Below are 26161 nucleotides of genomic sequence, written 5' to 3' on the forward strand. Positions count from 1 at the left end.
GATTTCTCTTCATGTCTTTTGCCCATTCCATGATTGGATTTGTTTCTTTAATGTTGAGTTTAATAAGTTCTTTATAGATCTTAGATGCTAGCCCTTTATCTGATATGTCATTTGCAAATATCTTCTCCCATTCTGTAGATTGTCTTTTAGTTTTTTTGACTGTTTCTTTTGCTGTGCAGAAGCTTTTTATCTTGATGAAGTCCCAATAATTCATTTTTGCTTTTGTTTCCTTTGCCTTCATGGATGTATTTGCAAGAAGTTGCTGTGGCCAAGTTCAAAAGGGGTGTTGCCTGTGTTCTCCTCTAGGATTTTGATGGATTCTTGTCTCACATTTAGATCTCTCATCCATTTTGAGTTTATCTTTGTGTCTGGTGTAAGAGAATGGTCTAGTTTCATTCTTCTGCATCTGGATGTCCCAATTTTCCCAGCACCATTTATTGAAGAGACTGTCTTTTTTCCAGTGGATAGTCTTTCTTGCTTTGTTGAATATTAGTTGACCATAAAGTTGAGGGCCCATTTCTGGGTTCTCTATTCTGTTCCATTGATCTATGTGTCTGTTTTTGTGCCAGTACCACACTGTCTTAATAACCACAGCTTTGTAGTACAACCTGAAATCCGGCATTGTGATGCCGCCGGCTCTGTTTTTCTTTTTTAATATTCCCCTGACTATTAGGGGTCTTTTCTGATTCCACACAAATCTTAAAATGCTTTGTTCCAACTCTCTGAAGAAAGTCCATGGTATTTTGATAGGGATTGCATTAAATGTGTAAATTGCCCTGCGTGGCGTTGACATTTTCACAATGTTAATTCTTCCAGTCCATGAGCATGGAATATTTTTCCATCTCTTTGTGTCTTCCTCAATTTCTTTCAGAAGTGTTGTGTAGTTTTTAAGGTACAGATCCTTTACCTCTTTGGTTTGGCTTATTCCTAGGTATCTTATGCTTTTGGGTGCAATTGTAAATGGTATTGACTCCTTCATTTCTCTTTCTTCAGTCTCATTCTTAGTGTATAGAAATGCCATTGATTTCTGGGCATTGATTTTGTATCCTGCCACACTACCAAATGTGAGTTCTAGCAATTTTGGGGTGGAGTCTTTGGGTTTTCTATGTACAGTATCATGTTATCTGTGAAGAGGGAGAGTTTGACTTCTTTGCCAATTTGAATGCCTTTTATTTCTTTTTGTTGCCTGATTACTGAGGCGAGCACTTCCAGTACTATGTTGAATACAAGTGGTGAGAGTGGACATCCCTGTTGTGTTCCTGATCTTAGGGGAAAGGCTCCCAGTGTTTCCCCATTGAGAATGATATTTGCTGTGGGCTTTTCGTAGATGGCTTTTAAGATGCCGAGGAATGTACCCTCTATCCCTACACTCTGAAGAGTTTTTATCAGGAATGGATGCTGTGTTTTGTCAAATGCTTTCTCTGCATCTATTGAGAGGATCACATGGTTCTTATTTTTTCTCTTGTTGATATGATCAGTCACATTGATTGCTGTACGAGTGTTGAACCAGCCTTGCATCCCAGGGATAAATCCCACTTGGTCATGATGAATAATCTTCTTAATGTATTGTTGGATCCTATTGGCTAGTATCTTGTTGAGAATTTTTGCATCTGTGCTCATCAGGGATATTGGTCTCTACTTCTCCTTTTTGGTGGGTTCTTTGTCTGGTTTTGGAATTAAGGTGATGCTGGCCTCATAGAACGAGTTTGGAAGTATTCCATCTCGGAAAAGATGGATTTTTATATCCATTTAGTAACTATAGTTTTATTGAATGCTCATTATGTTACAGTGTTTTATAGGGTTTTCTAAGGATACAAGCATATTATCTGCACATGATAATAATTTGCCTTTTCTTTCCAAATGTTTATACTTATTTCTTTATTTGTATTTTAGTTTCAAAGGTAGAGTTCAGTGATTCAACAGTTGCATAAAATACCAAGTGCTCATTACATGTCCCTTTGTAATGTCCATCATGCAGTTACCCCATCCTCCCACCACACCTCCAGCAACCTTCAGTTTGTTTCCTATACTTAGAGTATCTCATGGTTTGTCTCCCTCTCTGATTTTATCTTACTTTCTTTTTCTCTCCCTTCCCCTGTGATCCTTGTTTCTTAAATTCCACATGAGTGAAATCATATAATTGTCTTTCTCTGATTGACTTAATTCACTTAGCATAATACCCTCTAGTTCCATCCACATCATTGCAAATGGTACGGTTTCCTTTTTGATGGCTGGGTAAAATATATATATATATATATATTTATTTATTTATTTATATTATATTTATATTTATATTTATATATGTGTGTGTGTATATATGGAGATACACACACACACACCACATCTTCTTTATCCATTCATCTGTCTATAGACATCTGGGCTCTTTCCATAGTTTGGCTTTTGTGCACATTGCTGCTATAAACATTGGAGCACAGATGCCCTTTCAGATTACTACCTCTGTATCCTTGGGGTAAATACACAGTAGTGCAATTGCTGGGTCATAGGGTAGCTCTAGTTTCAACTTTTTGAGGAACTTCCATACTGTTTTCCAGAGGGACTGCCCCAGCTTGCATTCCCACCAGCAGTGTTAGAAGGTTCCCCTTTCTTTGCATCCTCACCAACATTTGCTGTTTCCCAATTTGTGAATTTTAGCCATTCTGACTGGTGCAGGGTGGTATCTTATTGTGGTTTTTATTTGTATCTCCCTGATTCAAAGTGATATGTAGCATTTTTTCATGTGTCTATTGTCCATTTGTATGTCTTCTTTGGAGAAATGCCTGTTTGTGTCTTCCACCCACTTCTTGATTGGTGTATTTGTCTTTTGGGTTTTATAAGTTTTTTATAAGTTCTTTATAGTTTTATAAGTTTTTTATAGATTTTGGATACTAGTCCTTTATCTGATGAGACATTTGCAAATATTTTCTCCTATTCTGTATGTTATCTTTTGATTTTGTCAACTGTTTCCTTTGCTGTGCAGGAGCTTTTTATCTTGATGAAGTCCCAATAGTTCACTTTTCCTTTTGTTTTCCTTGCCTTTGAAGACATATCTAACAAGAAGTTGCTATGGCCAACCTCAAAGAGGTTGCTCCCTGTGTTCTCTTCTAGGATTTTGATGAATTCCTTTCTCACATTTAGGTCTTTCATCCATTTTGAATTTATTTTTGTGTATGTTGTAAGAAAATAGTCCAGTATCATTCTTCTGCATGTGGCTGTCCAATTTTCCCAACACCGTTTGTTGAAGAGACCGGTTTTTCCACTGGATATTCTTTCCTGCTTTCTCAAAGATTAGTTGACCTTAGAGTTGAGGGTCCACTTCTGGGTTCTCTGTTCTGTTCCCTTGATCTGTGTGTCTGGTTTTTTGCCTTTATCATACTGTCTTGATGATTGATTACGTAAGGCTTTGTACTAGAGCTTGAAGTCCAGCATTGTGACTTCCCCGGCTTTGGTTTTCTTTTTCAACATTCCTTTAGCTATTCGGGTCTTTTCTGGTTCCATATGAATTTTAGGATTATTTGTTCCAGCTCTGTGAAAAATTTTGATGGTATTTTAATAGGGATTGCATTGAATATGTATATTGCTTTGGGTAGCAAAGACATTTTCACATTACTTGTTCTTCTAATCCATGAGCATGGAATGTTTTTCCATTTCTTTTTGTCTTCCTCAATTTCTTTCATGAGTGTTCTGTGGCTTTCAGAATACAAATCCTTTACCTCTTTGTATACCTCTTATTTCTTTCTTACCTCTAATTTCATTGGCTAGTGCCTCCAAAACATTATTCATTAACAGAAGTGATGGTGGCCATCCTTATCTTAATCCTTGCAGCAATGTAAATTAATGTTTCACTATTAAGCATGAAGCTAGCTTTTAAGTTTGAGATGTGTATTTATCATGTTTGGAAAGCATTCATTTAGGGTATATAGGGCATTTTAAGTTGGATCAGGAGTACTGAAAACTTTGTCTTGAGTAATGGGTATGGAGACAGGAATTAAGGAAGCATAGAAGCACCCTGACCATTAATTTATTTAATTAATATTTGTTGAACACTTAGTATATCCTGGGAACTCTTCTGGGCACTGCGGATACAAGCAGTAGACAAAACAGTCAAAATACTGCAATCGTGAAGCACGATTCAGTGGGAAAGTCAGGCAATAGATAAGGGAAATAATACATATTATGGCAGATAATGATATGTGCTGTAGGGAAAAATAAAGTGGGAAAGGAAACTGCAGTGTTGAGAGTGGATGAGACAAGAGGGGAAACTTGAATGTCAAGCAGTTGTTTTCCATGAAGCAGGACTGGTTACAAATACAATTGCCTACCCACACAGTAATTTGGGGTGGAAAACATAGCAATTGAAAACCAAAGCATTCCTATGAATTAATTACAGCTTCACTGTAGAATATTTACTTTAAGAATAAATTATTATGCCACTAGGAATAAATCCTATTATGCCACTAGGATTTCCTAGTGGCAATAATAGCCAAGAATCTAACAATTTGTGAGAGTGTTGAGCCAGAAGGACAAATTTCAGTGTATACCATGTCTCTAATATCAGTGCTTCTAAAATAAGATCCAGTTCCCACCAATAGTACCAGGAGGGTCTTCCTTTTCTTATTTTTTATTGTTTACAAGTAAGTAACATGTAATCCAAAAACTTTTATTATTCATGTTCAACTTTGCACTGGAAAGAAAGAACAGATAGACAAGCCACACAATCTTTCGTTATGCCCCCAAAATTTTCAGAAACACCACTCTATTGTGGCTCCTTCAAATCTTATTTCCTGACCAATGGTGAAGAGCTGATGCACTCTGATAGAGATAAAGTCTTAGTGTGTGAAATGAGTATATATAAATTAATACTGATTCAAGATTTTAAACTATTCTTCTATATAAATGCTTATTTGTGACATTTTCCTTTTGCGATATTCTAGGTTTTTTGAAATATATTCTTTCTTAAAAAGAGACCAAAACATGTCAAAAAAATCCTGCCCTGGAAACATCATAAATACTACAGTTTGAAGAACCCTCCACTCAGAACATATAGCAGATCTTCATATATCTTAGGAACGTTTGATTAAGGACAGCAGGTATGCATTAATTCATTTTAAGACCATTTTCGCATATTTTTGGGGTCTGCTTTTTTTAACAAAAGCAGAATTGAAGACAACTACACAAAAGTATAGTTTCAGAATGATTCAAGTTTATATCTTGATCTTGAATATTCTTCTTTCTAATTCTATAATTAAACAAACATTATATACAAATTTTTTGTTCTTCTAGGCAGGCATCCCTTTTCATGGTGCATTCCAGAAAAGCATGTCATCAGCTGGATTGCATTTTTTCCATTTAAACAGTGTTCTTAACTGTGGATTGTATTCATGAGTTATAACAGCAAAGAAACCAATGTAAATCTTGTCATGATAGAAACAGTGAAATTATGCTTTGAGGGCAATAAAACAGGCACTTGTATACTGTAAACACTAGTCAGTATTCAAAATATAAATGTTGCCAAAATCTTAACTACACACCACCATAAACTGGTATATTAAAAACTAGTCACCCACTCTATAGTAAGCATTAATAACATAATTACTAACTACTTAATTTTAAATCCTTGAAAGCAGAAGTTTGCCTTCTTCATAACCCTAGTGTCTAATAGATCCTAAATAAATGTTACTTTGACTTAACATTTTAATTAATTAGTTAATTAACTAGAACATTAGATGGTTGCCCTGAGACCTAGATTTTTCAATAATGCTCTACATAATCAGAAAAACCTCTGTGGAGGCTGCATACATTTTTAATTGATAACAATGATGAATAGCCTAGTTATATTAATACAAAGACACTCAAAAATAGTTTCATCAACTTAAAAATGTATTTATAGACCTGATATTAGTCATCAATCCATTTTAACAGATCAGTGAGAAAGCTGGAGTTTAACAGACTGAATATTCCAGAGAGCTGCTTGATACGTGCATTCACATCTCATTGCTGACTAGTAATAACTAAAAATTGTACTTCATTTTACATTGTTCATGATGTCTCTCAGACATCAGTGTCATGAAAAGGAATGGAATTATCACAGGTGAACCAAACCAGACCTGTATTTGGGTCCTATAGATAGAAATTTTAGGAGAGTTCTGGGATCTTGAAACTTCTAAAATTCTAAGAATGTTCTGACTCTTTAGTGGGTATAATTTATGTTAAGGTCAAGTAATTCTTTTGGTCACTGAACCATCCTGAGAAAATATATCTTGAGTGTGTTAATTATCTATGCCTGTGTAACAAGCAAGCCAAAAACTTAACAGCTTAAAACAATAGTGTGGTTGGCCACCACTCCAAAAACTATTTTGATAAGATCATTATTTAATTAAAATTAATGGATTAGAGAGAGAGAAAATATGGCATTATATTTTTTTCAAAATTAAACATTCCAGAAAGCATCTGTTAACCTAAATAAACTAAGTTGTTTAGCATAAAATCCTATTTTTGCATGTTCTACAAGATGACTATTGATTTTGTAACCTCCTATGGTAGATTCATGCAGAAGTTTTCTGTTCTATAAGTCTCTCTCTAGTTTTCAAATCAACACTAACAGCCTCTGAAAGGTATATAATGACCCCTTCTTTACTGGAGTGCTCTAGTACTCTCTAGGGTACAGAAAGTGACAATGTGGAGGAATCACCTGATGGTTTCCCCCATTGAATGTCTGCAGTTAGTGACATTATCATCCGTAGATAACAGTAAGGGTGCTGCCTCTGCCCCTTGGTAACCAGTGAAGAGGCCTTTTCATCTTCCAGATACTGCCTGACCACCCTTTCCTGAAACCAATACAGTACAGACCGAATCTAAGGTAGCTTGAAGTGGTTCTTAGAGAAGGATTCATGAATAGAACTGGTTTGGGAAATTAAAGCATAGTCTCTTTGTTCTAGTGTATAGTTCCTGCTTATACTGTCCACTGCCTGAGCCTGGGTGGAGAAAGGGTTTTCCAGGTGGATATTCCAGAGGCTTTTGGCAGGAGCCTCCCATGGACTCTCATTTCCTAACTCTCTTTGCTACTTGCCTTTTATCTTTTCCCTCTCTCTCTTGATAACCTCTCTCTTCCCACATTTCCTTCAAGATTTACCTCACTTCCCTAGATAATGAATAGAAGGAAACTTCCTTAGTCTGATAAAGGAAAAACCTACAGTAACATCAGGCTTAATGGTGAAAGACTGGATGCTTACCTTCTCAGATCCAAAACAAGACAAGGACATCAACTCTTACCAACACTTGTATTCAACATTGTACTAGAGATTCTGGCCAATCAATCAGGCAAGAAAAAGAAATGAAAGGGTCCATATTAGGAAAGGAGAATTTAACTCTCTTTATTTACAGTTGACATCATCATCTGTGATAGAATCTACAAAAAAGCTACTAGAACCAATAAGCAAAGCTACAGGGTACAACATCAATATGAAATATCAATTGTATTTCTGTATACTAGCAGCAAACAATTGGAAATTGAAATTAAAAGATAATACCACTTACTAAAACCAGTATAATAGCAGTTATCATCAAAAATATGAAATACGAAATACGCCTGGGTGGCTCAGCAGTTTAGCGCCTGCCTTTGGCCCAGGGCATGATCCTGGGGTCCCGGGATCGAGTCCCACATCAGGCTCCCTGTGTGGAGTCTGCTTCTTCCTCTGCTTATGTCTCTGCCTCTCTCTCTCTGTGTCTCTCATGAATAAATAAAAATATTTTTTTAATTAAGAAATACTTGAGGATAAATCTGAAAAAAGATGTGAGAGATCTGTGCACCAAAAACTATGAAACATTGCTAAGAGGAATTAAAGATGGCCTAACCAAAACTGTGCCGTACCTATGGATAGAAGGCTCAGTTTTGTCAAGGTGTCAATTCTCTGTGAATTTATCCATAGACTCAACATAATCCCAATCACAATCCCACTCGGTTTTTTGAAGGAACTGACAGGCTGATTCTAACATTCCCATGGAAACTCAGAAGACCTGAATAAAAGAGCCAAACAACTTTAAAAAACAAAGAACAGAGTTGGAGGACTAATATTATCACATTTCAAGATTAATTTTAAAGCTGTAGTAACCAGAACAGTGTGGTATTGGTGTAAAGGTAAGAACTAGCAGAGAAGAAGAGAGAGCAAAGAAATAGACCTGCATATGGGCATCTCAGTTATAAATGTGCAAAGGCAGTTCAGTGGAAAAGGGTTGGTCTTTTCAAGAAATGGTCTTGAAACTGGAACAATTGATAACCTTATACCAAAAAAGTAAAACTTTGATCAATTTCTAATCCATAATAATTAACTCAAGATAGGTCAAAGTAAAATATAAAACTATAAAATTTCTGGGAGAAAATCTTTGTGGCCTCAAGTTATATAAAAATTTCTTAGATAAAACATTCTAAGGATCATTCTTAAAAGAACAGATTGGCAATTGGGCTTCATCAAAATTAAAAACATCTGCAGACACTTTTAAGGGAATGAAAACACAAGACACAAACTGGAAGAAAATATTTGCAAACATACATCTAATAAAGGACTTATGTCCAGAGTATAAAAGAGCTCTGAAAAGTCAACCATAAGAAAACAAACAACCCAATTTAAAAACAGACGAAAGATTTGAACAGATACTTCACCTACCCCTGAAAAAAAAAAAAAAGATATAAGGATGGAAAATAAGCAGATGCAAAGATGTTCAATATTATTAGTCATTTGGGAAATGCAAATTAAAGCCACATGAGATATCACTAAACAGAACAATTAAGTTTTTAAAAAGAGTGACCATATCAAGCGTCAGCAGGGGTATGGGGCAGCAGGAACTCATACACTGCTGGTGGGAATGCAAAATGGTACACCAATTTGGAAAACAGTATGGCGGTTTCCTAAGAAGTTAAACATATACTTACCATATACTCCAGCCATGCTACTCCAGGGCATTCGCCCCAAAAGAAAGAAACCATACGTCCATACATAAGACATGTGTATCAATGTTCACAGCAATTTTATTTGTAATATGCAAACTACGAAGAAAGCAGAAACGTCCATCAAGAGATGAATGAGTAAACAAATTGTGATGTAAGTCACACAATTGGATACTACTTGGCAATTAAAAAAAATGAACTCTTGATACACAGAGTAACTTGGATGAATCTCAAAATAATTATGCTGAGTCAAAGAAGCCAAACCAAATAAAAGTACGGACTGTATGATTCCATTTATATAAAACTGTAGAAAATGCAAACCTAGGGTAACAAAATACAGTCAGTCAGTGGTTATCTGGGGTGAGGATGGGGAGCAGGGAGCATCATGGGAAAGGAATGACATGGGGGTCCAAGGAAACCTCTGGGTGCATTGGATGTGTTGACTCTGGATGATGGTGCTCATCTCACTAGTATATACTTATGTCTATAATTATCAAATTGTACGCTTTTAATATGCACAGTTTGTTATATGTCATTTGCATACTGTTTTGCTGTATACTCAATAAAAGAGGTGCTTTAAAAAAAAAAGAATTGTATCCCAATGGCTTAGAAATTAGTTTTCTTATAAAATATATACTTTCAGTAAGCCAAATAAGTTGACCTATTGGATTTGTTTTTTTTTTTCTTTTTTTCTTTTTTTCCTATTGGATTTGTTAAAAATGATCATTTAAATGTTGGTGAATCACCTAATAAATGCATTCAAGTGTTGGTACTATTATTTCTGAACTGCTTAATGTGAAACTGGTCTTCATTTTTCTTATGACCTGTTTTTGTCCAAGACTGCTATTAATACTAAGAACAGGGATCCCTGGGTGGCGCAGCGGTTTGGCGCCTGTCTTTGGCCCAGGGCGCGATCCTGGAGACCCGGGATCGAATCCCACATCAGGCTCCCGGTGCATGGAGCCTGCTTCTCCCTCTGCCTGTGTCTCTGCCCCTCTCTCTCTCTCTCTCTCTCTCTCTCTCTCTCTGTGACTATCATAAATAAAAAAAAAAAAATTATAAAAAAAAAAATACTAAGAACAATTGTCTATTAAGCAGAAAGAAGCACATCGAGTTTACCTAAATGCCAATATTAATAACACTGACATTAATGAGTTCTAGTAAATCCCTGGGCCAGCCAGGTCAGATCCTGACCTTACTGGGTTGTAAACATATTGTTTCAAAAAAAGGTAGCACTATGTGAAGCATTTATGGCAACTTTTAAGCTTAATAAATTCCAAAACAATTAATGTCTTGAGGATATAAATGGAAATTATAGTTTGTGTTTACATCAGGCCCATATGGGTAATGTCTCCAACTCAGGGCCCTTATAACCTGATCACTGCAAAGTCCCTTTTACTACATAAGGTGTTTTGTTGGTGGTGGTGGTTTTTTTTTTTTTTACTACATAAGGTGTTTGTGCGTATTTAATTATGAGACAGTGATAGATGAATGGACCCAGTAATTAATCTGAAGTTACTTACATTTTTTTCAGTGAAATAGATTTAGGTTATAATAGTGAACAACAGTAGAATAACTATGCCTCATACCACGTACTACAGAAATGCACTGAAAACAAGCAGACAGTACACGTACTAGATAATTGGTGACAAAAAAGAATTTTCTACCGACTCATCCGCACACAAAAATTTTTATGGTAAGACTACATCTTGGCCCATCCTATGGAAACTATACTTAATTGCATTAGATGAATTATTAGCAGGAAAGATTATGGATAATTTTGCTAATATGGCATCTTCTCACTGGACATCTTTAATTGTATGTGATTTTTTTCAAGCATTTTTGAAGGAGCAGCAGTTACTGCCTCCTAACTATAGAGACCCACAGGAGACCGTATGCAGTAGGACAGTTCAGCCATCAATAGAGGCTTATGGTTCTTGCAAATCTAAATGAGGAGAGCAATAATGCCTTCAAATGCCCCTTCTTTTTTACAGCTAAACCTATAAAACCTTCCATTAGGGTACATTTTAATCTGATAGAATTGCTTTAAGAGTGAGGTTGTTTATAGATATTAAGGCTTACTTGACACCAATGGATTTCCATTAGAATTACACCCCCCCCCCATAATATCAATATTTATTAAACAAAGAGACCAGAAAAAAAAAAAAGAGACCAGGATGACTAGCTCGCTGCTATATCAGACGTGGGGCAATCAAAGCTCATTTTAGACCTATGTGAGCATATGATTCAAAGGGAATTTAAAAAAAAAACTGTACATGGGGTGGAGTATAAGCATCTCATAAAACCTCAATATTCTAATCTAACTGGAAAAGAACACTCCTCTGCCCTAACCTCCTTATATTCCATCATCTCCCTGTTCCTGTCATGTCAGATTCTGAGTGAGTTGTAGTGATTAATCTGAAAGATTAAAGGATAAGCAATTATATTCAATATAATCACAGATTTGGGACTCTGGACTATAGGTAAAACATGAAAAGCTGAATAGAGAGTGATTCTCATAGGCTTATCACAGGGTTTGACATAATTTAACATTTTAAGATTGAAGTGATAAATAAGTTGGGTCAAATTATGTCCATTTTGGGTCAAGTAGTATGGTTTAAGTAAAAAGAACTTTATTTTTTTTTAATTTATTTTTTATTGGTGTTCAATTTGCCAACATATAGAATAACACCCAGTGCTCATCCCATCAAGTGCTCACCTCAGTGCCCATCACCCAGTCACCCCCATCACCCCACCCACTTCCCCTTCCACCACCCCTAGTTTGTTTCCCAGAGTTAGGAGTCTCTCATGTTCTGTCTCCCTTTCTGATATTTCCCACTCATTTTTTCTTCTTTCCCCTTTATTCCTTTTCACTATTTTTTATATTCCCCAAATGAATGAGACCATATAATGTTTGTCCTTCCCCGATTGACTTATTTCACTCAGCATAATACCCTCCAGTTCCATCCACGTCAAAGCAAATGGTGGGTATTTGTCGTTTCTAATGGCTGAGTAATATTCCATTGTATACATAAACCACATCTTCTTTATCCATCATCTTTTGATGGACACCGAGGCTCCTTCCACAGTTTGGCTATTGTGGACATTGCTGCTAGAAACATCAGGGTGCAGGTGTCCCGGTGTTTCACTGCATCTGTATCTTTGGGGTAAATCCCCAACAGTGCAATTGCTGGGTCGTAGGGCAGGTCTATTTTTAACTCTTTGAGGAACCTCCACACAATTTTCCAGAGTGGCTGCACCAGTTCACATTCCCACCAACAGTGCAGGACGGTTCCCCTTTCTCCACATCCTCTCCAACATTTGTGGTTTCCTGCCTTGTTAATTGTCCCCATTCTCACTGGTGTGAGGTGGGATCTCATTGTGGTTTTGATTTGTATTTCCCTGACAGCAAGTGATGCGGAGCACTTTTCTTTAAAGGCCAACAGACTTGGATTCAAAACTCAGTTCTCCCTCCCGCTAGCTCTGTGACCTTGGATGGGTTTGTGCTCTTCTGTAAAATGGGGTCACTAATACCTGTTACACAGGACTGTCCTCATGATTAAGTAAGCTACTATATGTAATCTCTTACCTCGGTGTTTGGCATACAGTATATGGTGGTGGTGGTGATCATCATTCAAGCATTTACAAATACTAGTTGGGTGGCAGCACTCTGCTAGGCCTGAAGTTACAACAGGAACAAATATAGTCTCTATCTTCAGGGAGTTTTCAAATGGCAATAGCCAAGCACCGGTTCCCAGTACAATAGTTGATGGGGAAATAAACTGACTCTTGGTTGCATCTCTCACATAAAGACACCATCAATGCCCTGGAGAGTCCTGGTGTTTGTCCTAGAATTACTCTTCCAAGAAGGAACTAGTATTTGTTGATTGTGTACCATGTGACAAGTACCATGATAGGTATTTACAAACAATTTCTCATTTTTCCCTATAATAACTCCATAGAATCAGTGTTATTATTCAATTTTATAGATGGCCAAGATCACTTAATTGACAGACTCGGGTTCAAACCCACGTCGGTCTGCCTTCAAATTATCACCTTCCGCTGTCTCACTCCCACTCCTGTGGCTGTTGGACAATTTGTGACTATAAATGAACAACACTCTTGAATTAAGCCTGTATCCTACAATGCTGGGATAGCTTTCTCAAAGGAGTGGTCTGAGGAAGAAGGAGGAAAGTTTTATAGGGCTTTAGCAGGAATGGTCCGCCAAGAACAACTGGTCAAAAATTCTTTTCACAGATTACCAGAAGAATTGGGGGTATTATTTTCTCACAGCAATCTGGGTTTATCAAGATGGATGGGGAAGAAGTTAGGAGCTAAAGTCATGAGCAAGAAGGGGTAAGGAGAAAAAAAAAAAAAAGAAGGGGTAAAGAGGAGCCCCTCCCAGGGACAAGGACAGGCAAGATTATGAGGGCCACAGAGGAACATTTTTGATCTTTTTGGGATCTTACACACTAACATCTTGGTCTCCTCTTAATCCATTTGCAAAGATTCAAAAGTAAGGATCTTCATCTGTGCGTCTACCCAATGTTATATGGCAGAATGGGTCTGGAAAGATCCATTCATTGCCTTAGATCTGTGATGTTTGCAGTTGTGATGCTTAATGAAAAAAGTCCTGACTTTGAAGCAGGAAAACATGAACAGTTGCTTCACCTGAGCCTGCTCCCTTCACGAGTTTGGGAGTAGATGATGTCAACGCAGCTTGTGGGAAGTAAAAGCACTCATTAAAGATTAAGTACACCTGCACCCCGATGTTTCTAGCAGCAATGTCCACAATAGCCAAACTGTGGAAGGAGCCTCGGTGTCCATCGACAGATGATGGATAGAGAAGCTGTGGTCTATGTATACAGTGGAATATTCCTCAGCCATTAGAAACGGCGAAGACCCACCATTTGCTTCGACGTGGATGGAACTGGAGGGTATTATGCTGAGTGAAGTAAGTCAATCAGAGAAGGACAATCATTATATGGTTTCACTCATATGGGGAATATAAGAAATAGTGAAAGGGATTAAAGGGGAAAGGAGAGAAAATGAGTGGGAAATATCAAAGAGGGTGACGGAACATGAGAGACTCCTAACTCTGGGAAATGAACAAGGGGTAGTGGAAGGGGGAGGTGGGCATGGGGTTGGGGTGACTGGGTGATGGGCACTGAGGGGGGCACTTGACGGGGTGAGCACTGGGTGTTATATGTTGGCCAGTTGAACTACAATAAAAAATAAACAAAAAAATTTTAATAAATAAAAAATAAAGATTAAGTACAATACTAATATTAATAGTAGGATTAATTTGGACTAAGACTTCTGTAGTAGGGAGATGGTAAACCACTTCCTATATTCCATGAAAAGAGAAGAAAGCTTGAGAGTCAAGCCAATGTAGAAAGAGGCAGAGGCTGAGGTAGGAAAAACAAAAACTCTGAGTAGAGAGAAGGACACTAGATTCCGGTTGGGAAAGGTCTGATGGCAGCTAATTGCTCTTTTTCTTCCTTGATAAAACAGAAGAATTGGGGGTATTAAATGAAAACAAAAATAATCCTTGTAAAGACCCCAGGAGATGAGTTCCTTTGTTATGAACTGCTGTCAACTGTGCTGATCTAACAGATCTCGTGGTGTTACTTGCCTTAATGCAGGGGCCTTATAGAGGAACACAGAACCATCTGGTGTGTAACTAAAGTTAGTGTTATTGAGGGCCCACATTTGGGGTCCTTCTTGTATTTTCATTTTCTCTCCATTTTAAATTCTCACTTTAGACAAAGGCTTATCAACAGTATCAAAAGTTTGTGTAAGGGGCACCCAGCCCACTCAGTCAGTGGAGCATGTGACTCTTGATCTCAAGAGTTGTGAGTCCGAGCCCCATATTGGGCATAGAGATTACTTTAAAAAAAGTTTGCAAAAAAATAAAAAATAAAAAATAAATTAAAGAAAGTTTGCATACATTGGAATCACTCTTTCTAAATTACCGTGGATCGGGGCTATCTATGTGAGAAGCAGTGTAGTAGCTGTCCTGAGCTATCTTGGAGCTGGACATTGTACCTCAGAGAGCTAACTTTCCTATGAAATTTTTGTCTTCTTGGGGAGTGTGCAGTTAACTGTGGGCCGTCATCTCTCCCAGGGCCCTTAGGTCAAACACGAAGAACGGCATATTGCAGACCTTGTGGAGTGTATGTAGGAAAGTTTGCGTGAGAGACATTGTCATCCAGCCTTGTTTGTGACACAGATTATTCTGCTCAGTCAAGTTCAATACTACTGTCTCTGCTCTATACCAAGAATTTTTAAGATAAAGTGGAAGTAAAATACAGTAACTTATTTTTAACTGAATGTTAGTTAAGCAGGGTGCTAGGAGCAAAGTGCCAAGGAGTTGTTTTAGCTCTGTGGAACCCTGAAACTGTGTGAAAGTTGCTTTGGGGAGTAATTCAGTAAACTACAACATTCCTAATCTAAACATTCCTGAAGAACTACTATGTTTAAATCCCCTTATATTGTACTGAATTTGAATCAGATCTACCTGAAATAAAAGTGACTCTGTCTAGATCTTAATTAAATTAAGCTTTTCGGGCATGGACTTTGGTTACAAGGACTTTGGACTGTGTGGTATCTTTTGTCCCTGATGAGACATTAGGATCACATCATCAAATTTCATTTTCAGTTTTAGTTTTTAAACACATTTCTTTGAAGTCTGCTTTACTTTATTGCTGTTTAATTCCCAAGTAAGATTTTGCTTTTTCACATTGAATATTTAAATTTATAATAATTAGACAAACTTAGTTTTGATTTTTCCAAATCCATTATAAAAGTTTGGCCTTTGTGTAGCTGCAAATACATTTCTTTATAAAAGAAATGTAAACTTCCTGCTGGATGGATTGTCTTCAAAAACGTTCCAACACTTGGATGATTTTCCCATGCAAATCAGCATGTTTTTCTGAATTGCTTCTGTCATCATGTAGCATATAATTAGGGAAGTCATATCCATGATGGATATGGATCCATCATGGATTATAATAATCCAAAGGAAGCACAGAAAGGAATGCAAATCTTTTAAATTTAAATATAAAAACTCTTATGATCATGGATCAAGTTTACATCCCTGGGACCCACTATAACTCTTAATTTTAGAATGAATATTAGCTCTAGAAAACTAGAAAACTATTATATAGTTATATATTAGCTCTAGAAAACTAGAAAACTATTAATCTACACTGACTTTCCTAAGTGTTGCACTTCACACCAGCCATCCAAACTTGGCAATTACAGTCATTTTCTTCGAGGCAAAAAAATGTCAACATTCTTAGAGAATGAGGATATAATTCACTAATTCATAAATGGTTGTCGTTGTTCTCAGATGTGAACTTTATATTACATTATCTGTGAGTTTCATCTCACCAAAGTTTGGTCTCAGGAGTCCCATATCTTATGTGGAAAAAAAAAAAAAAACATAAAAACCAAATTGAGATTTTTCCGGAAAATAACTTCAATAGAATGTGTTGCTTCCCTTTCCTAATCCTTCATTTATAGTTAAATATACTAAAGCATATGTTCATTTTAATGTCAGTAGCTATACATCTAAAAATACTTTTCTTCTGTCAGGTTGTTAACTATGTCTCTGGCTGGTCCAGCAGAAACAGACGTAGCCGGACACCTCCCCAGTGTGGCATTAGGACCCAGTAGGATGGCTGCAGAGAGTGAGAGCAGCCTGGGTGCAGGTGACTGTCCCAGGGGCAGTTCCAGGTGTGCCTCTGACAGGAGTGTTGACTATAGCAGATCTCAGTGTTCCTGTAGAAGTTTAAGTTCCTGCTGTGATTACTCAGAAGACTTTCTCTCTGAATGTTCAGAAACTGCTCTTAATAGAAATTATTTAGAGAAGCCTGCAATAAAAGAAACGGACAAGAAGAAACAGTATGTTTCTAAAATCTCCCAATCTAAAGGTAAGAAACAATATTTCCCAAGGAAGACCAAATTTCTGTTTCTAATGACATTATTATTTAATGCACTCGTATTTGAAGTAGTCCACATTTAGTTTTATTGCCCTCCCATATTTTAAATGTGTGTGTATATATATAAGTGAACTTTTATAGAAGAAATGAGGTAATAGAGAAATTAAGAATAGTGACAAGATGGCAGGAAGTTACGCTGAAAATGTAGAGCCTAGCCCTCTTGCACAACCTATCCTCCTGGGAGCCTACTAGTGAGGTTGGTTCCGTTTTTAGTTAACAGGTGGCCTCATTACAGAGTACCACGATACTTGGATCTCACTGGCTACTTGCCTTTCATCTCAGCTGAAGAATCAAGGTTTGAACTGCCAATGAAATGTAAAAACCGGTTTCAACACCCCAAGAAGAGGGGCTCCAAGTCCGGTGAGGCAAAGATCATCCTTTGAAACAGGGGTGGTTCAAGAGGCTGTTAATAATATCATTCCCTCATGGACTGTGAGAGTACCAACACCATCGCTCCATAGCTGTCCAAACTGGAAGGAGCCTTGTGACACCCTTGATCTCACTCCCTGCCTTCCTGCCCGGACCATGATGACTTGCTCCCATTTTAGGCAATCCTAAACTTATAAATATCCCTAATCTAGAAATAGCTGAAACTTTCTTCCACTGTGACCACCAGAACCACCATCAGTCAACAGTTGGAAAACACTTAACTACATAACAGTATATGTGGAACCTGCCTTACTGTCCTGTTTACCCCGTATCTCCTACCCCTACCCCCAGCCTTGAGTGACCAGGTGTACCTGGGACTCCCTATGCTACTTTTGGATCATCTAGAATCTTCAAGTCCCCTTCTTCCTAGCTGTAGGGTAGGGATTCTTAATCTAAGACCCATGTCTGTGGACCCCATGAAAATCTTTGCTTTTATCTATTTGCATTTGTGAACTTTTCTAAGGAGAAAGACTCATGAGCTTCCAACAAATTGTCAAAAGGCTAAAGCCCCTTTCCTAGAGAGGCGAGAGCCTGACACTCATTGGCAAGGCCCAGGGTAGGAGATGAAAAGTCCAGTTCCTTCTCTCACCTGGGATTCTGTCAAAAGAAATCTGTTAGTAGTGGCATTTGAAAGATTATCACGACAGAACCCACATCATGGTTAGGCTTCGTGGTTACAATCCCTTATCCACATCTGTAATTTACAAAACACTGAAAACCAAACATTTTCTTTGTCTTTGGCACCTAAACTGATTGGGCAACAAAAACCTGATTTTAACTAACATGAGGCTGATTTTTATTTACTTCACTTAGTAGGAATAGTCCTATATTTCACAAAAATATTCTTTGGTTAAAGTGTGCTGTCCCCAACCCTACTGGGAGTACTATGGAAAATACTGAATATGCACCAAAATAATAATAATCATTCAGAAACAGTCTGTCCCCAGTGTTTTATGAGAGGGATCATGTCTCTATACATCTTATATTAATTCTACACTTTTGTGGGCCTGTATGAAAGGCAGTTAGCATTTATACAACTGTTTCTGTAGGAACTGCACTTTGAGTTCTAAGTACCTGATAATTTAACTTTTAAAAACTGATTCCTCATTTATTCCACAAATATTTATTGTGGTCATAATTTGGCCATAATACCTGGTCATAAATTTGGACCAATTAATTTTGGTGCAACCAAATTAATCTACCATTAATTATGATTAATCTACCGGAGTAGATTAATCATTAGGCCAAATCTGCCTTATAATATAAAATGAGAAATTGTAAGAGACACTTAACTCTAGGAAACAAACTGAGAGTTGCTGAAGGGGAGATGGGTGAGGGATGGGGTAACTGGGTGATGGGCACTAAGGAGGGCACATAATATAATGAGTACTGGGTGTTCTATGCAACTGATGAATCACTAAATTCTACCCCTGAAATTAATAATATACGGAAAGAAGGAAAGGAAAGGGAAAGGGAAAGGGAAGGGAAGGGAAGGGAAGGGAAGGAAAAAGGAAAGGAAAGGAAAGGAAAGGAAAGGAAAGGAAAGGAAAGGAAAGGAAAGGAAAGGAAAGGAAAGGAAAGGAAAGGAAGGAAGAAAGAGTGAGAGAGAGAAAGAAAAAAAAAAGAAAGAAAGAAAAAGAAAGAAAAATAAAAAATTTTATCATCCTCAGTATGTGTAGGTTAGTATAATGAGATTCAAAATCATTAAGGACTAAACCCTGTTTCAACTTTCCATAACCTTGATTAGTATACAAGTATGCATAATGTGTACAGTATGAATATCACTCAAATACAAGTGGTATATTTATCTTCTGAAGCAAACAAGTCTGGCTCATCCTCCTCCCAAGCACCCACTAAGGTAGGCAAAAAATTCAATCTCAGGCATGTTTGGGGAACAGAGGGGGTGTGGATGGCCTTACACAGACAAGAACACTTGGGGAAGGGCTTCTGGTCCTTCATTCTTACCAGTTATATGTTCCTTGTCCAAGCACATGTGATCATGAAAAGGCTGACACCTCCTGTTTGTTTTTCAGAGTACCTACGCCCTGTACACACACTTCATCCTGGGGCCTTGGCCAGTGCTCCCATGGCCACAAGGATTAGTCCCAGGCACCTACTCATGCTGAATCTGCCTTCCCATCACTCGAGCACAGCAGAAGTCAGGAACAAGCCTCCACCGCCCACAGAACCCACCACCCTTCATCTTCTAGTCCCAGGGAAATCCCTCTCTCCTCCGGGTCACACCACCCAAGAGCTGTAGAACCTTATAAGTTGGGAGTCAAGCTGCAGTCATGCTGGACATGGTATAGGACATGACAGTCCCCATCCACCCTGTTTTATTTTTTTAAGATTTTATTTATTCATGAGAGACACACAGAGAGAGGCAGAGACACATGCAGAGGGAGAAGCAGGCTCCATGCAGGGAACCTGATGTGGGACTCGATCCTGGAACTCCAGGATCACGCCCTGGGCCGAAGGCAGGCACTAAATCACTGAGCCACCCAAGGATCCCCTCCACCCCTGTTTTAATCCAGCCTGATCCACACTGCCTGGGTCTGGGGCTCCCCTAGCCAGCGCCCAAGGTATTAAAGTGCCTGGCCTTCTAGTGTCCTAGAGACTGACCTCTGCTTTCCTATTTCCAATGTGCTCAAAAACCTATTCCAAAATACTAAATATCTAACCAGAGCCCTTACTAAATCATTCCCAATGGGAAATTGGAGGTTGTAAAGATAGCCCTTCAATTATTGATGTGACACAGACACTATGATCGTCACTCCTATGTGGTCCGTCATAGTCATGCTTGAAATGCTTTATCCCCAAAAGCATCCTCAATTTCCGTTGGCTCATTTCCATCACCTCCACCACCTATACCAAACATGTTAAGCCGAGTCTCAGATGATGTGTCCACACTAGGGCCAATAGCTTAAAGTTAGGACTCCAGGGACATTGTTCACTAAGTATTTTTCTCTCCAGGATGAAAACTTTGGTTTGTTTGTTTGTTTTTAGACTCTAGAATCTAGTTTCAATCTCTCAGAATATAGATATAATAATATGTACACACACATATGCAGTGTGCACATATATGTACGAAAATGTCGTGCAAATGCTCATACATATGGGACCTGGTTTCTGTCTCACCACTTACTAGCTGTGTGCCCATCGGTAAGTGACTTCACTAAGTATCGGTGTGCTCATTTTTAAAAAGGGATAACAATGCAGTGGTGCTAAATATACATTTGACATACTGAATTTAGTTATATAAGTTTGATGCTTGTAAGCTGGGGGTAATATTTAGATACATTTTGTTTAAAATAGACTTATAAATACAAGCCAACTAACTACTTCCTCTAAAGCCCAAAGTAACAGGAAAAATTGTCTGTGTTGGCTTTACTGAGAGATGGAACACCAGTCTATTTCCTCTAAGCAGTTCAATGGGCTTCTAAGGGTCTTTTTGAATATATGAGATCTTCATGTATATCGCTAGATGCTAAGGTGACCCTTGAATTGCCTCATAGCATATTTTTGGAAGGATTATATCAGATAATCTACATAGAGCATTTAGTTCAATGCTTAACACATCATAAACCCTTAGTAAATGTCCTCGATTATTATGGTGTTCAGTAAAGCTTTAATAATAGAAATAAGTACAGGTTTTCCAGTCTAAAGAAGATCTGGTTTTCTCTTTTTTTTTTTTTTTTTTGAAGATCTGGTTTTCAATCCAGTCTGTGTTATTTGTGGTTATAGAACCTTGGACAAATGACTTACAATCTTCAGATGTTAAATAAACTGCTGATCTGAAATGAGGTATTTTGCATATGAAGTCCCTACCCTAGAACATGGCTATTTATTACATGTTCTTTCCCCTTCTAGTCTGCCTGTGTATGTGTGTGCATGGGTGTGGGCTGAGGCTAGGGGTAACACATACGTGCACATCTGCATATCCATATGCATATTACTACTAATGAACTGGATTATCTGTTTACACAGGCAAGAAGGAAATCTCAGTTGAAAAAAAGCACAACTGGAATGCACCACTTTTAAGTTCGCAAAACAATACGATTACCCAAAGAAGAGATGCTATGACTCATCGCATACTCTCAGCAAGGCTTCATAAGATTAAGGAGCTAAAAAACGAACTAGGTGATACACATCGTAAATTGGAAGCCACGGTCATAGAAAACCAATTTTTGAAACACCTTCAGCTTAGGCACTTGAAAGCTATAGGGAAGTATGAGAATTCACAAAATAATCTACCTCAAATTATGGCAAAACATCAGAGCGAAGTCAAAAATTTGAGGCAGCTACTTAGGAAATCCCAGGAAAAGGAAAGAAGTGCATCTAGGAAACTTCGAGAAGCTGATAGTGAGCTGCTGAAGACTAAAGACGCCTTACAGGCACTGCAGAAGCTTTCCGAAGACAAAAATCTTGCAGAGAGGGAGGAACTTACACAAAGATTGTCTGTTCTTACAACAAAAATGGAGGCAAATGACAAAAAAATACAGGTCCGTACTTCAGAGGCCTAGAAATTGTAATGTTCCAAAATGGACACAGAGAGGATATTCAGGCATCACGCTTGCCCCTGTGCAGTGAAGCATCACCAGCTGCTTTGCTTACAGGACACGCCAGTGATGCTGTCTAAAGGGGAAAGGCGGGAGGGGAGATGTTCCTTCTATGGTCAAGTGAGCTCATTCTGTAGCTGGGCACATTTGTCTAGAAATGACCATTCTCTAAGCCTGTTTGTGTGCTGGAAAGATTGTGCTGGTTGGGTTGGGTTGGGTTGGGTTGGGTTGAATGAAACCTTTTAGAAGCTAACGTCCTACTTCAAACTGTTTATTAAAAGCCTACTTCCCTAGAAGCCTGCCCCCTGCATCTCTCCCACCCTTTTCCTCTGGTCAGTTGTCTAGTCACCACCACACAGACATTGTTGGTACGTTAGGAACAGAAGGGTTTCCCGGATGATGCTCCTGGAAACAGAAGAGCAGAAAGGAACTAAAATCATTGAAACATATTTGTCGATCTTCCCAAATGGCAGGCACATGGTCGTCAAGGTTTGGGGACTGCACTATGAGGGATGGTTTGGGAGAGCACCTTGATTATACTGAGAATTCTGCCGATTTTATGTTAGTTCTTACTCTCTATGGACAAACATAAATTTAAATTTACTGCTTAATGCCTCATTATATGATGGTAAGAGGCAATTTTTTATGAACTTGAAATAATAAAATATCACATTCATCTCATCCACTTTTTTTTTTTTCTCACGGAAGTGAAAGTTCTTATTATTTCCTCTTTGGTAAAATCCTCCTTTTTCAAAGAGAATTTTCTCACATAAAATGGATGTGTGAGCTCCAGAAAATGATGAGCAGCTCCATATGCCATCATATAATTCATATATTGAAATTCTATCATTTGGCCTCCTAGGTAATATTAGGCCCATCTTAGCACTTTTGTCAGGGAAAAGTAAATGTAGTTTTATCTCATCTACATATTTTTTTACATATGCATGTTAAGTTAGTTCACATTTTATATCTGTAACCAAAACCAACAAGAATTCAAGAACTATTTTCTTATCAGATGCACTTGGTTGTATGGGAAGTTTTGTTTGGTTGAAGGGCATTTGGTGGAGGGAGAAAATGTTTATGAGCCAAAACATATAGTTTTGTTTTTTTTTAATGCTGTTTGGGGAGGGATTTTTATGATTATTTCATCCTTCTACCTTGCCATATTGCCTACTTTTCTTTTTTTTTTTTTTTAATTTTATTTGTATTTATTTATGATAGGCACACAGTGAGAGAGAAAGAGAGAAGCAGAGACACAGGCAGAGGGAGAAGCAGGCTCCATGCACCGGGAGCCTGATGTGGGATTCGATCCCGAGTCTCCAGGATCGCGCCCTGGGCCAAAGGCAGGCGCCAAACCGCTGCACCACCCAGGGATCCCTGCCTACTTTTCTTTAATGAGAAAGTATTAATACTATAATGAGAGGCGGGGAGCTTTCGGCCAAGCCTCTGTCAAAGTCCAGACCAGAGAGTTCTGCAATAAAATCCTCATGCTGGGGACACCTGGGTGGCTCCATGGTTGAGCATCTGCCTTCGGCTCAGGACGCCGGGGTCCTGGGATCGAGTCCCACATTGGGCTCCCCTCAGGGAGCCTGCTTCTCCTTCTGCCTATGTCTCTCTGTCTCTCTCTGTGTTTCATGAATAAAATATTTTAAAAATACTCCTCTGTTGGAGAGGATGGAGAGGAGGTTCCCTCACGCCAGTGAGCCCTGAGTGCAAAGGGCCACGGTGCTAACAGAAGTCTCCTGGTCTTAGAATTCCTTCCTCTTCCTCCTTGGGGGAGTGGGGTAAATCTTTGCAGGAGCTTCCAGGGTCAGTCAGCTGATACTCACGCCTGCATGGCTGCCCTGCTGCTGGACAGCCCCCAGCTGCTGGGCAGCCCTCTGAGTGCACCTGCCACAGCAGATCCTCGTGTAGGCACAGCCACTTGGGTTGAGTTTTAAAGCATGGTGTTATTATTTTTCATAATTAATAATTATGACATTAAAAATAACATTTTAATAATAAAATGTTCAAAGGTTTGTGAAATCAAATTTCAGAGTGTAAAAAACATTTGGTTCAAAACATATTGATTCTCTAGAGCTGGGATCTGGGGGTCTTTGGCTTTTGTGTCTGTGTGGTTCCACTTAGTTCTAATATATGTCCCCTGTAGCAGCCTTGCACTAAAATTATATCAAAAATTCACACTTCTCATAAATGCAATTAGTTCCATTATAATTGAAGTCTTTTAACAATACTACATTGGTTACAGAATACTTGAAATATATCCTGTTTTCAGAGCTTGGAGAAACAATTGAGGTTGAACAATAGAGCCTTTAATCGACAGCTGGCCAATGAGAACGGGAAGATGTTAGCAGCTCAAGCAGCTACAAAGACTCTGCAAATGGAAATAAAACACCTTCAACAAAAACTTAAGGTACTTCTTTTAAAGCAAAAATGTAACAAAATTTGTGAAATTCTGCTTCCCAAAGTATCAGAGCTATTCTTTATATTATTTAACTTTAGGAATGTTTCTCAAATTAACTTTTCGCTACAACCATATGAATAGATAAAGGATCTGAAATTACTGGGATGAGTTCACAGCCTGATGAGTGTGTGCTGTAACTAGAAAAATCTCTACACTATTCATTAACAAAACTTCCTGTTACCATTCTCATTTCATCACATGAATTAATATTATTGTGTTTTGTAATCACTTTAATTTAACTTAAAACTAAGTTTTTAAATTTTAAAATTACCTTATATCATTAAAATATTTTGAGTAATTTTAGTGGCCCAAAATTTTATTTTAAATCTCTCCTGGAGGGCAACCTGGGTGGCTCAGCGGTTTAGCGCCACCTTCAGCCAGGGCCTGATCCTGGAGACCCGGGGTCAAGTCCCATGTCGGGCTCCCTGCATGGAGCCTGCTTCTCCCTCTGCCTCCTTCTCTCTCTCTCTTTCTCTCTGTCTCTCATGAATAAATAAAAATAAAAAAATAATAAAATCTCTCCTGGAAATGCTTGCAAAACTGTCTTTCAATATGTGCTTTAGGGGCACCTGGTTGGCTCAATTGGCTGACAGTTTTGGCTCAGGTCATGATCACAATGTAATGAGATGGAGCCTCATTGATTGAGCCCCATCGAGCCCAGCACAGTCTGCTCGAGATTCTCTCTCCCTCTTTCTCTGCCCCTCCCACCACTTGCACTCTAAATAAATAAATAAATAGATAGATAAATAAATAATTTTTAATAAATATTTTAAAATGAAAAAATAAACTGTGCTTTAATAATAATTATAAATATTTTTTTCTGACTTTCGCTATCCTTCTGCCTTCACAATTCCTAAAATGTCCAATGAGTTGAAAAAGCTAGAGAAGGCACTTAACAATATAGTTCTTTTAAGCCTCCACTAGCAAATCTTTAGCTTGATTCTTTTTTTTTTTTTTTAGCTTGATTCTTTAAGACAAGATCTTTAACTTTTTTTTTATGACAAGTAGAGAATTCAGATTTCCCAGGAGCCTTGAGAGCACTCAGAGGCAGGGGAAGGGTACTAGGAGTGAAAATTGGGTGTAAATTTCTCCTTTGTAAAGCAGGGAGAGAGCTCTGTTTCTTTCTTCTCTGGAGTCTCAGGAAATTTCAGAGAGAAGAATATGCCAGAAAATAGATGTGGCCATAGCAACTAGATTATAAATCTTACAAGAGGCTTCAAGATCCACTGGTTGAAGCAAAACATTTTCAAAGAATTTTTTAAATGAATTTTGTGCTTTTGTATGCAACGATATGCATATAAATACTATGCAGTCATTAAAAAGAATTTGTAGGGTAAATGCTTAATACTTAATGAGATGCTTAATGAAAAGGAAGATGCACAATTCTATGTGCAGTAAGATCCAGATTTATTTACCAAAAAAAAAAAAAAAGAAAGAAAGAAATATACCTCTACACATTTCTGTGCTTCTGTATAAAGAAATGGGGGCTCTTTATGTAGTAAAATGGTAATCTCTAGGATACATGAGTAAGTGAAAAAAGCAACACAGAGAAAAGTGTGTAGTATGCCACCATTTAAAAACAGGAGAAATACAAATATATCCATGTAGTTGCTTCTATTTTTAAAAGAAAAGCAATAGTGGGATGACAATGGAAGTGGGGAAACTGTAGATCGGAAAGGGTGATTATAGAACCTACATTTCCAGGCAGCCTGGATGGCTCAGCAGTTTAGTGCCGCCTTCAGCCCAGGGCCTGATCCTGGAG

At 38.1% G+C, this 26161-nt stretch overlaps 1 protein-coding gene across 3 annotated transcripts in view; it reads left to right on the plus strand.

The window, feature by feature from the left end:
- The first annotated feature begins 4936 nt into the window (after positions 1-4936).
- The window catches only part of LCA5L (lebercilin LCA5 like), a 36091-nt gene continuing 14866 nt past the window's right edge, over positions 4937-26161 (plus strand). For 2 of the 3 annotated variants that reach the window (XR_005984717.1, XM_041734944.1), the window contains exons 1-5: positions 4937-5087; positions 16541-16878; positions 17161-17307; positions 21364-21878; positions 24211-24348. Coding sequence is in view for 2 of the 3 variants with exons in the window: in XM_041734944.1 (XP_041590878.1) it covers positions 16551-16878; positions 17161-17307; positions 21364-21878; positions 24211-24348 (1128 nt within the window). In the remaining variant the exon portion in view is untranslated. Of the gene's footprint in view, positions 5088-16540; positions 16879-17160; positions 17308-21363; positions 21879-24183; positions 24349-26161 lie in introns of those variants that run through there. The other variant, XM_041734945.1, reaches the window with a different exon arrangement.

This window comes from Vulpes lagopus, chromosome 20 (assembly GCF_018345385.1).
Source record: "Vulpes lagopus strain Blue_001 chromosome 20, ASM1834538v1, whole genome shotgun sequence".
NCBI classification, from domain to species: Eukaryota; Metazoa; Chordata; class Mammalia; order Carnivora; family Canidae; genus Vulpes; species Vulpes lagopus.